General features: G+C 31.9%; 4 protein-coding genes across 6 annotated transcripts in view; 1 reads left to right on the plus strand and 3 right to left on the minus strand.

Moving 5' to 3' along the window:
* Window positions 1-1651, minus strand: part of LOC123008260 (CAD protein) — a 17318-nt gene extending 15667 nt beyond the window's left edge. The window contains exon 1 of the mRNA XM_044404012.1: window positions 1356-1651. Within this exon, the coding sequence (XP_044259947.1) occupies window positions 1356-1461 (106 nt within the window). The 5' untranslated portion in view covers window positions 1462-1651. The remainder of the gene's footprint in view (window positions 1-1355) is intronic.
* A 492-nt stretch (window positions 1652-2143) lies between these two features.
* On the plus strand, window positions 2144-3448 carry LOC123008275 (syntaxin-1A-like). 2 transcript variants are annotated; one of them, XM_044404038.1, is made up of 6 exons: window positions 2144-2282; window positions 2341-2394; window positions 2450-2938; window positions 2986-3123; window positions 3172-3276; window positions 3324-3448. In XM_044404038.1, the coding sequence occupies exons 1-6, from the start codon at window positions 2250-2252 to the stop codon at window positions 3390-3392; spliced, it is 888 nt and encodes a 295-aa protein (XP_044259973.1). In that variant the 5' UTR covers window positions 2144-2249; the 3' UTR covers window positions 3393-3448. The 2 variants fall into 2 exon arrangements, with proteins under 2 accessions (XP_044259973.1, XP_044259981.1); XM_044404046.1 differs by having other exon boundaries at window positions 2159-2282; window positions 2344-2394.
* LOC123008288 (probable pyridoxamine 5'-phosphate oxidase) lies at window positions 3307-4670 on the minus strand. 2 transcript variants are annotated; one of them, XM_044404059.1, is made up of 6 exons: window positions 4581-4670; window positions 4238-4415; window positions 4086-4188; window positions 3962-4033; window positions 3706-3908; window positions 3307-3654 (listed from the first exon to the last, which is right to left on the minus strand). In XM_044404059.1, exons 1-6 carry the CDS (start codon window positions 4603-4605, stop codon window positions 3531-3533), a joined length of 705 nt encoding a protein of 234 aa, XP_044259994.1. In that variant the 5' UTR covers window positions 4606-4670; the 3' UTR covers window positions 3307-3530. The 2 variants fall into 2 exon arrangements, with proteins under 2 accessions (XP_044259994.1, XP_044260004.1); XM_044404069.1 differs by having other exon boundaries at window positions 4238-4425; window positions 4581-4652.
* A 26-nt stretch (window positions 4671-4696) lies between these two features.
* LOC123008268 (atrial natriuretic peptide-converting enzyme) lies at window positions 4697-15537 on the minus strand. Its single transcript, XM_044404025.1, has 9 exons — window positions 15391-15537; window positions 12879-13154; window positions 9827-10013; window positions 8933-9739; window positions 8668-8874; window positions 5842-6055; window positions 5647-5792; window positions 5053-5594; window positions 4697-4997 (listed from the first exon to the last, which is right to left on the minus strand). Exons 2-9 carry the CDS (start codon window positions 12936-12938, stop codon window positions 4812-4814), a joined length of 2349 nt encoding a protein of 782 aa, XP_044259960.1. The 5' UTR covers window positions 12939-13154; window positions 15391-15537; the 3' UTR covers window positions 4697-4811.
* Window positions 15538-17348: the final 1811 nt, after the last annotated feature.

A 17348-nucleotide genomic window follows, 5' to 3' on the forward strand; every position in this document is an offset into this window, starting at 1 on the left:
AAGCAAGTAAGTGAAGTAATAAAAAATTATTAATTTTTGTATTTTCAATAAATCATATCCTTGAACATATTTTTTTAGGCAACCCATTCGCGATACATTCCTTTGCATATTAAATTTGATAAAAAATAAGTTTCATCCGGTAAGCAGATGGGTGAAGGTCGACCCTAATTCGGATCTTAGACTATAATATATTGAATAAGAAATTTTACCAAATTCAAAAATTGTTGTAGATAAATTTGGCAAAATTGTCAAAATGTATTTATTCACGATCATTTTATAGGTAGAAGAGGGTACAACCTATATTAACGGCAGCATAAGAGGTAAGCTTAAATATACCATAGAAACAGCATAAGATATTAGTTTTGGAAAAAAGCTAACTTATGCCCGCTTTTGAGTGCATAGAAACAAGTTTATAGCTATAAAATAAAAATGATAACATCAGCTCAGATCTAAAAACGTAGTAGCACAATGTCTAGCCAACAAAATTTAAAAAAATTTCGTTTATTTTTTGTCATTATTTTGTAATTTATTAGTAAAAATTAATAAATAAAATGTAATAAACGTTTTAGTGTTTAGTAATATAATTCTTGTGGTAGATAGAGAAAAAAAAATACTTTAAAAACATACGTGTATTTGATATTACTGAAGTATAGTAAAGAAAAAAATTATGTAAACATAAACTCGTTTAACGACAGAATCAAAAAAATTCTTTTTAAAAATTGTTTAAGTACAACCGAAATATTAGGTACTAAAAAGTAAAAAATACATAAAAAACCAACCCAATTTTTGTTTACATAAGCAGGTTATTTAAAATAACGATGTGATATTTCGCTCACTAAATTAAATCGGTTTGTTCTCAGAATAGGAGAGGTAATAATAATTCTGATATGAAAAAGACTGAATTGTTACATTTGATTTCGCTAAACACCATTATTTATTTATAATAAGAATGCTGAATTTCATAAGTACAAAGGATTGTTATGTTTTTTTCCCAGCTTGATCGACTATCCAATTTATGTTAAATTGCAAAAATAATTAGTTATTATAAAAAAAAAAGTTTGTAAGCGAAAAAAATGGTGTTCAAATTGGAAAATCGTCAATTTTCAGTTTAATTTATTTAAATGAGCACAAATTAACTTTAACACTTGTTGCTTGCTATAAATAGAAAACTGTTCAAATTTGCAAAGTTGTACTACAAAGACGACTAGTAGAAATAGATAATGGTGTTCCAGTTAGTCTAAACAATTATTAGCTCCGGGTACTCTGATCAACAACACCCGGCATTGATAAAACGTGTTCAATGCTCTATTATCCATTCCGAAAACATAACCAACCAAGAACCACGTGTTCCTTACCAACTTCCCCATCGATTTGGTTTCTTGCCCCAAATGATTCACCAGGTAGTATTGTCCCATCTTCGAGAAGAAGAAAACAAGTGTGTCTTTCGTCACTTTTCGTCATTTTAGAAATCTCAAAACCCTGAATTAATTAAAGTGGTACCACGAGGTACCAAAGACTTATATTAAATGCACTACACTTTTCTTAAAAGGAATTAGCAATAACAAAACATGACACTCGATTTTTTTTCTTATTACAAATGCAAAACAGCTGAGACGTCTTTTCGCGACTGTGTTTGTTCAGGAAATGAATTATTTACTGACCGGTTCCCTCACCATGCCGGTATAGTTGATAGGAGACTCCGAGAGGACTTTGAGTATTTGATTTGAATTTTACCTGGACCACAAGACGAATCAAGGGGCTACACAAAAAGGAAACCATTACTTTGTATTTATTTGGTACTTCCTTAATTTTAGGTAATTATTAAGTCAACTAAAATCAAAAAATAATTGTTTTCCTTTATTTTTTTAATATTATTTTGGTTCTCCAAAAAGAATTAAACCCGTTTGTCTGAAAGAGACTTTCTAGACCAAAATCACACAATGAACATCTTTATTTACTATGTAGATGAGTAATTATTGTTTATTGTTTATAAAATATTATTCGTCATTTTGTGCAACTCGGAACATTCCACTAATTTTATTCCAACAAACTAATAAAATGGCTTAGAGAACATTAAATATGTTAGTCATTACAATATTTTGATAGAGAAATAATAATTGGCCTGGATTTTTCTTTTGTGTAGGAGTAAAAACTAGTTCGGCGCTCAGGTATTGGTGAGTTTATTTGTGATCCTTGAATGTGTGGTAGGTACTGATAAGCATGTTTCGTTATCATAAAAATACACCGCAATGGTTAAAGATAGACTCAATGAACTGAAACAGGTGAATTACTGTTAGTACAAACTTCAAGTTAACTTACAATGCTTTGTTTAATTTTTAGCAGAAGAGTGAGAAAAATGAAAAAAATAAAAACACAACAATAGAAATAGAAAACGTGAGTAAAACTTACCAAACCCACTTCGTGCGTTATCAATTCCTTAAACAAACAGAATTCCACCCAAAATGACACCGAAGACAAGAATAAAAAATTGCGACAAACTTTCGAACGTGCAGGAGTCATAGTGCAATGGATTGAACAAATTGAAAATAATAATCAGGATATCAGGGTTTATTTAAGACGACTTGAGGACATAAAAAACAACCAGAAAGATGTAGACGAGAAATTGAATTCATTTTTCCAAAACAATAAAAGTGTAGCGCAACAACTGACATCTAAATTGAGAGAGGTGGACAAGGAGTTGAGTGAAATCAAATCAGAATCAGCGGAGAACAAAATAAAAACCATACAATACAACACTTCGAAAAAACGCTTCGAGAAAGCTTTTCTCGACAATAATCAACTTTTAGAGAATTACAAATCGATCCAAAAGGCGATAATTAAATCGCAATTGCAGGCCAGGGGTTACTTCCAAGTGACGGATGAGGAAGTGGCGCTGCTTCTCGAGGAAGGCACCGATATTCAAGTTTTTACCGAAAATGTTAGATTCTTGGCCAAATTTATTGCGATTTTATGCTGTATTTGTAGATTTTAGCAGAAACAGCTGAAGCGAAGCGAATTTTAGCCGACGTTGAGGAGAGACACCAAAAGTTATTACAAATTGAGCGCATGTTGACTGAAGTGAGGGATTTGTTTATTCAAATGTCCATCTTGATTGATAGTCAAGTAAATGTCCCAAAATTGTGTTTTAGTTTTATTGAAATTTGGTTTTAGCAAGAATTGGTTGACAGGATTGAGTATCAAGCGCAATCGGCCACCGATTATATAGGGGCTGTTGATTTAGCTGCTGTGAGGAGGTCCAAGAGGAAGTATATGAAGGTATGGAGAAAAAAATAAGACAAGGTTTCATTGCTTTTTACTTGTAGAGAAAAATTTGGGTTTTATTGGCAATTACTGTTGTGGTGCTCATTCTTTTGGTCATTTTGTTGAGGTAAGAAAAATTTTCATTATGTGACAATTCAAAAATGTAAAATACAAAGTGATTTGAAAATAATATAGCTCTTTTTTATTCTTTACTTAAAAAATAGTTTTTATTGATATTTCCTTCAAACCCTACATGAATATTATTGAAATTAGGTCATTATTCGTTGGCAGTTCCACTGAGCATCCAACAATTTGAATAAAACTCTATCAGCAATTGTTTCACCTTCCGAAAAGTAAAAATCGAATTCGTATGGAACAATTTTGTAAGCAACCCTAAAAAAAATCAATCAAGTTTAATTACTTTCTCACAAAATTTCTAATTACTGTGTTTCAGGCATTTCAATCACTTTTTTATTTTCAACAACTTCTTTTAAAAATTTGTCATGTTCACGTTTCAAGTCGTTCCATTCAACTGGACCACATTTCTGACAAATCCAGGACCGTATTTTCGAAGACAGACTTTCTTTTTCAAAGTAAATCTTGCATTGTTCTTGTGACAACTTTTCCGCAATCCCAGACAATCTTATCTGTGAGATACATACTCGTAATCTATTTTCTTTTTGAAAATTTGGACGTTTACCTGTTTTAAAACATTTTTACCGTTCTTAACATACGGAATAAGAATTGTTGCGGCGACTTGCGGGTTCTCGTTCTACAATTTAAGCAATATAAAAAAAATTAATCAAAATCTTATGTAAACTCACAATATCTTTTATTTTGTTACTGTTCGCTTGGGCGGTGAAAGCCAGTGATGCATCAGGAATTATTTCTCGAATTGCGACAGTTCTGTTACTGACTTTTCCATTTCTCGTAAAAAATAAAAATCATTTTTGGTCTAGATTCCTCTTCAACTTACTTGGAAGCTGTTGCTAAATTCATTAAAGAAGTTTGTCCACCGCACATTTTTGCTTCTTGAATCCATTCATGAAACAAAACTGAAGGATTTCTTAGGTCTTTAACTTCTATAAATGATAAATCCGAAAAACTCATTGTCGAAAAAGAACAAAAGATGCTTCTGTTGGCCTTTCGAAATGCTGCAAAATACTAGTGTGTTGATACTAGCTTGTTATAGGTATACTTCTCTGTTTAAAAAGTTGTATATGTTACAAGTTTTATAAAATTGACAACTTTTTCAGAAATAGAGGTTATATAATAATTAATAAGACACCTGTGACCTATAAGTGCATTCAATTTCTTACCGTAAAAACAATGAAGACCTTTCATTTATTTCTTATCACACAAACAACTGACGTTGTTTTCTTATTTCCGTAATGATTACAAGGTTTACCAACTTAGCAGAAATAAAACACAATGGTAATAAAAAAGTAAATATTTTTCAGTGTTAAAATGTGAAACAACAAAATATCTATACACAGGTCTCTCAAAACACTCCAAGTCAGTCTCTCAACAATTTATTGGCACATAATTTTTCACGTTTTCGCAGCTTTCATAGTGTCCCTAATCCAGTTAATATTTGACGTTATTTTATCATACATTCGCGGCCTTTGGACACTATTACTAGAACAAGCAATCCTCCAATTTGTAATTCCCACCAAAGTCCAACTTTTAGTATTTGAGTTGTGACAAACCATTGGACTTCCGGCAAACTCCTCCTCCTGTAACAAATGACAATCGACCCGATTTCAAACGTTCTTCTTAATACAAACTTACGTTACAATCGTCTTTTCCGTAAAAAGTTTCAGTACAAAGACTGTTAACAGTCGAAATACTGACATTTTCACACTTTTCCATTGGTGTGATCTTGACTTGCACCCTTTGCAACTGTTCCCTATTCCTGGCCCAACCTAGAGTATTACAATCTAGGTTGGTATTAGGTTGCAACACTAGACTATCGTCAGGAAGACATATAGGACGCACAAAATCGTTGTAAACTATATTTTGGTCAAGTTTTACCATTGCAATAGTACTACCCTCGACCGGCGACTTGACCATACCCACAATCCTTCGCTCTTGTTCCCACGGTGAGGTACTTAATAACCTAACCGAACCGAACCGAGCCGTCCATTCGGCTTTTGGTTGTCCTTGGAAACACGAAGTCGTAGTTATAACCCAGTCTGGTGAAATTAAAGTACCGTCACAAATATGGACGTCCTCCTTAAACAGGGCTACATGCCAGGGCCAGTCGCCATGAGCGGCCATTTTGGGCAAAGTTGGGCTTGTGGTAGCCCCATACGCACTCTGGATACCACACTCTAGCAAATAATTAATAAATAATTTATTGATTATAATGAGTTAATTAAATACCTAAATTAGAGCAGGCGACTTTGAGAACTTGTTTGCTAAAACACGGCGACCTCACAAAACTTATTTCCGGTGCTAACGGGTCTTTCATGCTGACGTACGATATGTTACTTTCCAAGTCTTTTTCCACTTGAACGGATAAAATATTTCTGGAAATAATCAATTAGTGTGTGACGAATCGTTTAATTGAATTTTTACTGATAGGAGAGGGTTTTGCACAAAGAGGATGCAACGGTGTGCAAGACTTCGGTTGTTTTGTTAACCGGAAGACTGTGGTTCAGGTTCTCGGTGCACAGTTTGCCGATTTCGCCCTTTTCGTTGAAAGCTACAAAGCCTTCGGAATGGTAACGCGTGAGGTGTGGCGTCACGATTTCGACTTTTCGGACCGTTTCTATACTCGGAGTTAGGCTCACTGAAATTACATAAATTATGATAAATGGAAATAATAGGATTGGGTAATGCATTGATTAGTGTGCGGGATGTGAAACAATGACATGGAAAAGGGAAGAGATTAATGAGATGTGTTTTCTTAATTTGACATCCACGCGGAATAATTTTTAGTACTTTATTTATTTGAATAAAATTAAGAAGTATAAATACAGAGTGTTTTAAAATGATTTTCATCTAGTCGCTTTTGGAATTTCCATGCAAAATAAAAATGCCGCTTTAAAAAATATTGACTCTAATTATCCTCAAATGTTAATTTATTTCAATTGACAGCTGTCTCTATTGATAGAACTATCTGATTCAAAAATAGTAGAACGGCACAGAAAAATCTACAGGGAAACATATAAAAAACAACACATTTATAATAATTATAACATATCCAGAGAAATTTATGACAGACTAGTTTTTGTTTTTCAAAATTTTGACGAGCTTGTTTATTTTTTAAAAGTATAATAACAAGCGGTTTTACATCCGATAAATTAAATTTTTAAATACTTTATTCTAAACTTACTAAATCTTAGAGAGATTAAATAATCAAAATATTTAGAATTTTGTTCTTAATAATTACTTTAAATGTTATTATTTCATAAAAATACTTAGGTCACTTAAAGTTGTACCTAAGTGAAAATAAACTGTTATAGTGCGATTAATGAATAAAAAAGAAGGCTTCTTAAGTAGGGTACCAAAGTAAGGTGTCAAAAATGTATACTCTATTTTATGAAAATAAACTCCAAACTGAAGTACTTAAGTAGATCGGTATTAATTAAAATGTATTTATTTTATACTCCTATTATGCAAAATAATTTATTTCAATGTTAGTATGTATTTTAGTTTTTTCTTTTTATTTTTTTAACCCAGCAAAGGCATAACCATTCGTAGTTTTTTTTCTTTTTCTTGTTCTTAAGAGTTGCACTTCATTAATTTAGTATTAAAATTACGGTGTAACAAAATAGCATTTAATTTCCAAGTTTTTTCTTTTTCACAACATTTTGGGTTTTGTATTTTATATGTTCATTTAATATACTGTGTAACCAAGAAATAAATGTCAAATTAATAATACACCTAAAAATTTTAAATGTCTTTTAATTTTCACATGAAGTTAAATTTATCAAATTGTCGAGAAGAAATTTTGCCTACTATTTTAAGCAATATTTGAAATTCTTAAAAAGCCAATTTCTAAAAATTATTAGCAAAATCCCAATGAAAAAATATACTCCTTTTTAGTATGAAGTCAAAAAAAAATATTTATACAAGAAGAGAATCTCAAATTTAACATTTATACTGTTAAAATGTTTTGTCTCATAAGTACATATTTTCAAGAAATTTGTAAACAAAAGTAAGCGAAAGAATCTTTGGCGAAAGTCATTTAAAATGTCAAAAAACAGAAAAAAGTTATGTTCATATTTACATAATTATGTATGTATGTAGGTATTTTTGAAAAACTTGTATCACACAAATTCATTTTGTTTAAGTGTTTTGTGTCAGTTTGAAGAAATATGAAAATGCAAAGGAGTCATTTGTTTGGAGACATTTTAAATTGTTTATTTTCCCGGTCAACTTTATCAAAAAGTATACTGCGTTTCAAAATGATTGACATCTCGGTAGATCATGAAAATTCAGATTTAAGGTGGCAACATTTGTACTTCTAGGTTGTTCATTTTTGTACGATTGCACCCACTGAGATTGAAAATACGTCAATTTCAAAATTTGTGACAATTGTCGCTTTTAACAGATTTTGTGCTTTTTCTCTCCTATAGTCCCTTCTGTTCCAAGTTTATTCCTTTTAGAAAATCTGTCTTTTTCAAGACTTTTTCTGGTTACTTATTTTTTTACTAAGCGAAGTTTTGAGATCAACAATGCCAGGACAATCTTTACCTCATCTCATTCAAAGAGAACGAGAAGCAGTTTGCCGTTGTTACAACGAATTTTTCAAAGATTCCAATAATAATTCCAATAAAAAGAAATGTTTGAAAATTTGTTTTAAAAAAGTAAATTTAAATTCCACTGCTAGTTTTTTGCTTATCTTGCTTCCTTTCTTTAGGGATATCATATTCATTTAGTAAATGTCCAACTGTCGCACTCTCCTTTCCACACATTTTCATTTCACATTCTCGTTTTATACATATCTCAGCACATTCTTCTCTTTATATGCACTTCTACTTCCTTGCAGTACCTTACATACTGTTCTTCTTCCCCAAATTTCACCGTTTTTTTCCCGATTCAATTCTCAACCTTCCCCTTTTGTACTTACGTTATTTTTTCAGACAGAATTCAACAAAAATGTAATTTTTTGACGTATCGCGATCTAAAGAATGTTCACATTAGTAACTTTTTGGAACTAAAATTAAAGTCCAGTTTAGAGTCTCAACGCCTACCTAGATGTCAATCATATTGAAACGTACTTTACTTCTCCCAATTATGGATACTTTATTATTAGTGTGAAAAGTGGCAATAAAAAACTAATTTAAAAAATGATTTCAACATTTACCCACAAATTCCATCAAACATACATATTTTTTTATTATAGGCTTTCTCAATTATGAATGAAAAAACAAATAACAACGTAAAAACCCTTACAACAAGCTCGTTCATCGCTGCCATCGGGACAATCCTGCCTCCCATCGCACCTCTGATTCTCCCGAATACAACTCCTCCCACTCCCACAATGAATGTGATTCCTCGGACAATAAGTACACGACCTCTCATCCGACAAATCTTGACAATCGATAACACCATCGCAAACACGTGGAGACAGCGCACGTGACTGTAATTCCTCAACGCAACCTAAACAAAAAAACCTCGCCGTTATTAACCAACTTTTACTCCACTTTAACGGTCGTACCGGGTTTTGCAGAACAGCTATATTCCGGAAATCGACTACAATCGAGCGATTCTTTCATTTTTTCCGACAAACGCGAACCACATCCTGCCATAAACTCCCGACAAAAACTTCGACAAGGAATGATCATTTCGTCCTGGTCATCACCGGAAATACAAGACGGTTGCAAAATTTGACAAATAAAGTCGTAGGCGTGTCGGTAGCACTCGGCATCGACCAACTCGCGGAAAGTAATCACATTGTCTTTGACTTCGTTAACGTTGCGGTGACCCATCAAATTGGGGTAAGTGGTCACGTTGTAGGGGAGCTTAGAGCAGTACTTCAATTGGAGAGGGAAACATTTACGAGGAGGCGCCGGGGTTTGGGTCACCCTTTGAGGCTCGGTCGATGGTGAGGAGGTTGTAGTACTGTTAAGGAGCAAATCGACTGATTTCACTTCAAGACTGCTCGCATCAATTGTCAGATTTTGAAAAAAAAGGGACTCTTCAAGGGTTATTTCTTTGGCTAGAATCCGCTCCACGTCTTTCGCTTGGACAATAGTGTAAGTCGGGTCGATATGAATGTTGAAATGGACAATCAAGTCTTTTCCTTCGGTGCCGTCAAGGGCGAGGACCTCCGTACCCATGAACCCATGACTCACCGGACTCCTCCGGAACAACAAATTGAGTCTCTCGGTGTAGGTCCGCGACCGATTTTTGAATTTCGTAGTGTTCGTATCTGTCAAATCTGACGTGAAAGAATCCCCCTTAATCACTCGAAATGTCCCTCGGAAAACTTGCTCGGGAGTCGCCTCTGGCATGAAATACGTATCTGGGGGAACAAAAGAATTGGCATTTCTTCCTATTCATGAGGAGTGTCAGTCAAGGCCAACATTTTTGCGCTCTAGATAGTACTTACAACCTATATAAACCGCTGCAGCTGCTATTAAAAGGAGAAGAAGAAAGGTCGCAAGAATGCAACACCCGCATCGGTACTGCGATGTCAACTTTTTACGTGTGAACCGGATGTCCGAATCAGAGGATAAAATCGAGCTTGGGGACCGCCGAAAGTGCCTTGGACCGGTACTTATGGTACTAACCGACATCTAGAACAAAATTTAAACACTCGGTTACAGATGCACAAATGGGGCGTATAGGCATACGTGGCTTTATATAAAGTGCAAAATATGAATTTTAGATGCATTTGTAGGTTTTATTGCAAGATGAGTACCGCATTTTTTCCCTTCATAATGAGTCAATCGCGGTATGCAAATGAGTCGACTGCCTACATTAAACTTAACGGTGTTTAAAGTGATGATTGTTGTTTAACACATTGACCTACTAAACCGAAAACAGTCAACGACTCTTGAAACTTTTTAAGGTTTTACCTATAATTTATAAAGTAAAATTTGAAATAGTTATTGCCCAAAGTGCAATAAATCAATAAATGTATGGCAAAAAGTAGCCTTGTTTCGAGACCATGAACTACCAAAAATGCAGTCGTAACTAAATTTTGATTGTTTTTCCAAAAATAATATTGTGAGCCATGGATCTACAAATAAAAACAACAGACTTTCTAATTGCGGGTTTATCTCCAGTAAAGAACAAACCTATGCAATCTTTAAATGTCAGTCTCGTACAGCAAATACCACAGTTTAAGAAAATCGATAAAAGATCACGTTTTAAATAAATTGATTAACTTTCCTCTACATTATTGCATTTTTTTATAATCCAAAAGTGATCTACTTTCAATTTCATATAAAATAATAACATATTGTTATTTTATTAGAAGGTATCAATACAGAGCGACCTTGCAAAAGCCGTTATTTCAATTTCAAGGTTAAATATTACTTAATTGTCTATGTAAGCATGTAAATGACCTTAAGTCGTCTAGAAAAAAGCGCTTCCTACCTGTTGAGCATTAATTGGTTTACTAAGTAGAATTTTAGCTTATTTTTGTTTAAAAGCGTGCAATGTCATGGCAAAAAAAGTTAAAACAATATAAAACAATTCATTTCTGACACAGTGACACAAATTTTAAGCATGTTGCAAGATAAGTATAAATGCAAATATCGTGTAACTACGTGAAAAAATGTTTAAAGGAAAATTCGTTTCATAATATGAATGTATTGAAAATTGTGTTGTATTTATCTATGTAGGACAAAATTTGTATGTAAGATTTGTTACAAGAAAAAAAAATTAACAATTTTATTTATTACTACCCTAGTATCCAACAAAAACAGTTGAGGAGCAGACTTTCAAGAAGCAGTTTGTCCAAATTTGCATTTTTGCAGGAGAGAACAAAAACTGTCCTTCTTTTAAGAAATAATTTTAATATTTTACATCAGTGACAATAAATGTGAAAAAATTTGTACAAATTGGACCACTGGACTCTAATTTTACGGGTAGAGTACTTAGGCATTTGACAAAAAAACTTTAAAAACCTTCATCTCAATTCATAAAAACATGGACAAACTGCATTTTGAAAGTTTGCTCCTCAGTTGCTTTTAGCAGAGACCCTCACGTTTAAAGTTATTTTTAATAGATAATAAGTTCAAAAAGTATAAGTACTTACAATTTTTTTTAATTTAACTGTTAAAAGTTTTATACAGGATGTTTCAGAACTCGCGCCTCAGAGAAAAATGTTAAGTAAGATATAAAGTATCAGAAACATGAAAGAAAATGTTTTAAAAAAATTCTATCTTTAGAAATTGGAATTTTGCACTTTGATACTATTTATTTCAGCTGGAAAAATAATTTTCCATGTTTTTTTTGCTGCAGGCTATTAGAAGAGGAAACAAAGAAGCTGTATCCTGAAATGTTTATCATTGACAATGTTTTATTTTAACTTTACTGAATAATTATGAAAAAACATCATTAAATAGACGTAAAAAACGGTCAAATATCAAAAATCTTCAGATGAAACTTTTTGAACATTTTTTCCATGTTCCTGGTATCTTATCTTACTTGGTATTTTTCTCTGGAGCGCAAGTTCTGAAACATCCTGACCATCCCGTATTCTCCAGAATGTTAATCTTTTATTTTTTATTTTTTTTTTAAATTAAGCATCAAACATTCACTTATGTTCCTTTCAAACATGTATAAGATATATCTTTTACTGGATTCCATTCTCTACTGTACTGTCAAAGTTAAGGTAAAAAAATTGATAAAACAAAAACTGATATATTATTACTCTACAAAATTCTATGAATTTAATCTTAACAATTTTCTTCTGTTTTCTGTGATTCAGCCTGTACACATGTTACTTTATTTTTAAATATGAGATTATAAAGTTGAAGAAGGAAACAACTGATAAATATCAACAAACAGCGCATTTCAAGAGAAATCAAATAAATCTCAATCACATAAATTAATCTTAAACTAGAGTAAAACAATTAAACTGTATAATAATTAGTTCCTTGTGTCTTTTTGCACCCGCAGAAAACATGCATATAAGTAATTTCGTGTCTGCTTTCACCGGAAATTTTAATAAATATGTAAATCTTATATTTCTATCCACGTGACACTTGAATTGGGCAATTAGCATAAATGATATTTATTAACATTTTGTAAAACTAGAAGGTACAAGTACAAGTCGTTGACACGGTTTCTTTTTGTAATTTTCACCCAACTTCTCAACATACAATAAAATGAACTTTTTTTCTTCATATTAATTCAATTACATAAAAAACTCGTTTATCTTTAAAATTATCACAGTCTGGTGTAAGATGAAATAATGATCGACTTTCTGATTTTAATTTGTGTGAATATCTTAATTTCACTGTAAAAACCAATTGTTTTTTAATCCCATCACAATCGTCTTTAACAATTACAAAAAATGAGAAATGCTCTGAATAATTCATGAGCTTCCAAATAACAACCTCAGATCAAAAACCATGTCCCAAGCCCTATTTGTTCCGCCACTGCAAGGGCAATTGTATTCAAATTTGTCCAATAAATGAAGCACCCACCTTCGAATCCCACGAGCTTTTTCTGTGATGGTGATTCCTTTTTTCCATTGTGACAGTCATCGTAACACACTTCACGTAAAATTCATCGCCACGAAAAACACAATTCGAAATTTTCTGTCACGTTGTTTTTACGTAACTGTACAAAATGTTCCCGTAATCGACTAAATAGTTCGCGGATTTCTTCACTTGATTTTTAATTAATAGAAGATGTTTGTTCTCACATCACGGTGTCTTCGGTTTCACTCCAAGATTTTTCTTCTCTTCGAAGACTTTCTCCTGCAAAAAATCGATTCATTAACGGAATCTTGCGATATTGTAGAAATTATTGTCTTTTTAGGAACGGCTTTCTAGTCATTATCGCGGAATTTTGATTTTTCTAGAGAAGAAATGTAACAAAAGTGACACAACAATGCTTCAGCAACGGCGTGTAATTGAGGACAATTTGATATTTTCTGCACTCTTCCGAGTTCTCCACAAACGATCGGATTTCTCGACACATTTAAAAAAAATACAATCTTTTATTTCTTTCATCATGAAAATGTCTTGTCCTAAACTTACAATATTGTTGCAACAATGTACAATAAAAACGAATGAACTGTTACAACCTTGTGTAATTGATCATGTTTTATGCATTACAAGAGCTGGCATTATTTTAAATGTTAAAATGCCCCGTTAGTGAATAATTGAATCAAGTTATGTTGGAATTTTTAAGGGTGTAGTCATTTTCAATATTAATGCATTTTTCATAAAAAGTCATTTTATAAATTATTTTAAATATACTGCGCCTAAAATAAGAAGCTTTTAACACATTTATGAAGTAACAGTTCATCAGTTGTGGAGAACAAAGAGAAATAATTTTATTAGAAACAGTAAAGTAACAGTGTTTTAAACTTTATAGGCTATTTACAGAACTTGGCAATTATGTAATAAACCAACGTTACAATTCTGTATTTTTCGAAACTAAAAAAGCATTTATATTAAATCAAGCAAATACTTAATCACTTTTCAAATGGTTTTATCGCCATTTAAATTTTTAAATAAATAAAAATATCAATAATATACGTAATAGGTGACTTTTTCAATGTGTAAAAATATCGGTCTTTAGCCATTGAAATATTCCAGTGGTAACACTTAGTTCAGTTTGTGTAAATACTAACTACAAAATAAACACACAGAATAGCAAAATAGTCTTAATCCCAAAATCAGATCAAATTAGTAACTAATCTATTTTGTTGCCTAATTAAAAATTATGAAATAAATGCAACTGGCATTAAATAAAAGGTCAATTCAATTTTCTATTATTGTAAAATCGTAATTGGCAAATTAGTGAAAATCGCATTCCGCCTTGGTACCCTACGAATTAGCCAAAACGAGAAAACGTGAGTCATGAAAACATTTCACTGTTTTTTCCCTCAAGTTAAACAAAGTTTTAATTTTTAACGAGGAGAAAAGAGTTAAATTTGTCGTAAAATTGCGTCGTACGAAAGAAAATAAAATTGATGAGTCTGGGAAACTCGTCGTTTCGATAACAATTTATAATAATGACGGGAATTTGATTAATTAAAACAACTGAACTAATTTACATTATGTTAAATTGCATAACAATTACATATTGTTATTTTATGAAGCATAAAAGATACATAATTTGAGACACTTTAATCAAAAGTTTAATTATGTATAACTTTCACCCAACTTTTATTATTTATGTTTTTTTCATCTCGGCATTTCACATTCTGTTTTGACTTTACTATTTCCGCTAGATAAATCATAGAAGTTTATTTAGTGTGTCAATAGAAGTGGAACAAACACCGTTAGAACAATAATTACTCGATCGTGCCAGACTGGAGCTTTAATGCCTTCCTGACCCACACAATACGAGGGAATTATCTCACATTAAACGCTCTGATGAGTAGGTACCACTGCATACGAGCTTTTTAATTGACTTAACAAGTGTATCACTTAAAAAAACTTGTTCTCTGAGGCTAATTTTCCCCATAATCGGAGATTGCTTATGCTTGATTGCATTCGAGAAATCTATAAATTAAATTACTTTCTCAAATTATACAATTATGATGTCTCAATTGAGGCAAGAAAATTTTTTGTTTTGTGAAAACTGAAGCGTTAAAATGGGATTTTGTCACTAAAAGTATTCTTAAAAGTGAATATTATTTAAGACTTTCACGAATTGCAATTTTCTTAAAATGATCAACTTTTACTCGCATTTGCACATTCGGATCGATTGTATTTGAGTAATTCACCTGTTACATACCGGTGCTACTATAAGTACAAGGTTGCAGTAAATTAATTTAATAAATGCATAACGCACATTTTAATCGAAAGAAAAATTTTGTTCAGCTTGTTTTGTTTTTTTCCAACATGCTAAAAATAGCTCGACTGGTTGGGCTTTCTTACTGACAATAAATAAAATAAATTAGGGGCCCCTCAAACAAGTTCAAAAACCTTTATTTTTGATTAGTAGTAATTTGTTAATGATGCTCTAATTGACACTTACCTTTTTTTCCAATAAGCTTCAAATCACGTGTAGTTAAAAATCACCAGCACGCACTGTAATTTACCGTTTCGTCCAGACATCACCAACAGCTGGCACAACATAAATGCACTCTTTCACCAGTCTTCGCGGGCTCGCGACACCATTCTCCAAATATGATCATGCCCCACTATTTCTGCTTCAGGTATCACGGAAAAAACTTCTTGATAAAATCTCATCGAGAAAATTTTTAGTTTCAATCGAATTTTGGGAAACCGTTATTTTCCGACGTCCTAGTAAACTACTTGAATTTGAATGTCATACTCGGATGCACACCCTTTATTCTTCAGCCGGGTCGAGTGTGAAAAGAACTCTACAGAAAAATTTCGGAAATAATTAAAAAAAAAATTGAAATGTGCTGCAGTGCATAACTGTCCCAAGAATGTTATATCAGTAAAATAAATAGACTATTGATTGCACTTACCTCAACTCCTCAGGGGTAATAAAAATAAACACATCGTTCCATCAAAAATATAAGTTGTTCAAAAAATACGTATGTGGAAATTGACAAATATAATATTGTTTCCAATACATTTCAAGATTAATTTCAAGTTTAATAAAATTATTTGTGCTACAAATATTTTTTCTGTAACTATTTTGTATTATACAAATAAGATATTAGGTAGGTATGAAAAAAAGTATGTGACCAAGAAATTGTTACTTAAATTAAATTGCTTTCTGAAAAAAACAATTGAAAAAATTATTTTCAATTTTTGGATTTTGTTTTGTTTAACGATGGTGTGACATGATATGTTAATTTTTTAGGAAAAATATTTAAATATGACTAATTATCTTTGAAGTGTAAAAACAAAAGTGTTCTATAACTTTTAAAAGTAAAAAACTAAACGTTTTTAACTTTTTGAGTACAACTTTCTTCTCTACAGTAGTGAAGAAATAAATACCGTGCGATAAAAAAAAATAAATAAATTAGTATAGGCGGAGATTAAAGTCCTTCAAATGGCAATCCTGATTTTTGACATCAAATGTCAGCGGAAACTTTGAGTGAAATACTGTTCACTTTAGAACAGAATATTTTTATTGTTGCAAGTTATTACAAAAATACTGTACAAGACAAAACCGGTGAATGGTCATTTTCACTTTCAGTTTGTTTAGAAAATTTCCAGCCCAGATCCCTAGCCAACGTGTTGCCAACTGTAGAATATTATTCGTCGTCTACTCTAATTTATCGTTTTTTTGATTGCACGATATTGTTTCCAGTATTTCTTAGTCTTTGTGCAATAAATTTTTGGTTTCGTCAAATAAATCAAATTGTTTCACAAACTAAGCAAAATCTACCAAAAAAGTTTAGTTTAAACATCCAAACTACAAAAAAATATAGTTTCATTTGCAATGCAATTATTATTGTTACCATTAAAAAATAAAGGACGCATACAAAATTGTCCAAAGTGTCCATTGTAAAATAATCCAATGTAAATTGGAAAAAGAGCAAATTATATCGACTGTTGCTATAAAAAATTGCATTAAATTAAAAAAAAAAACTACTTTACAATATTCATAAAAACTACTTGGTAATTTCGTTATCAGGTTAGTACTGCAAAGGACACCAAAATCTTTGGACAGTTTTACGGTGGACAAAAATACGGATGCGCATTTTACGTTGAACAAAAATACTTTGGATGTTTTTTTTACGTTGGATAAAATTACGTTTTGCTTGCTGTTTTGGATATTTTTGCGGTGGACAAAAGTACGGATGCTCATTTTACTTTGGAAAAAATTGAGCAACCCCAAAAATAAATTGCAGCATTCAAAACCAAAGAAAAACATTAAAATTAAAAATTGATCAATTTTTTGCAGCACTTCAATCTCTGACGAAAAAAGCAACCAATTTATCCAAAAACGCTTGGTTCCTTCATTTTAAGGTTGACCTGTAGGTATGTATGGTTTTAAAATTATATATAAAT

Source organism: Tribolium madens, unplaced genomic scaffold (assembly GCF_015345945.1).
Source record: "Tribolium madens isolate multiple individuals breed KSU strain unplaced genomic scaffold, Tmad_KSU_1.1 Scaffold_19;HRSCAF=116;Tcas5.2_LG9, whole genome shotgun sequence".
In the NCBI taxonomy this organism is placed as follows: Eukaryota; Metazoa; Arthropoda; class Insecta; order Coleoptera; family Tenebrionidae; genus Tribolium; species Tribolium madens.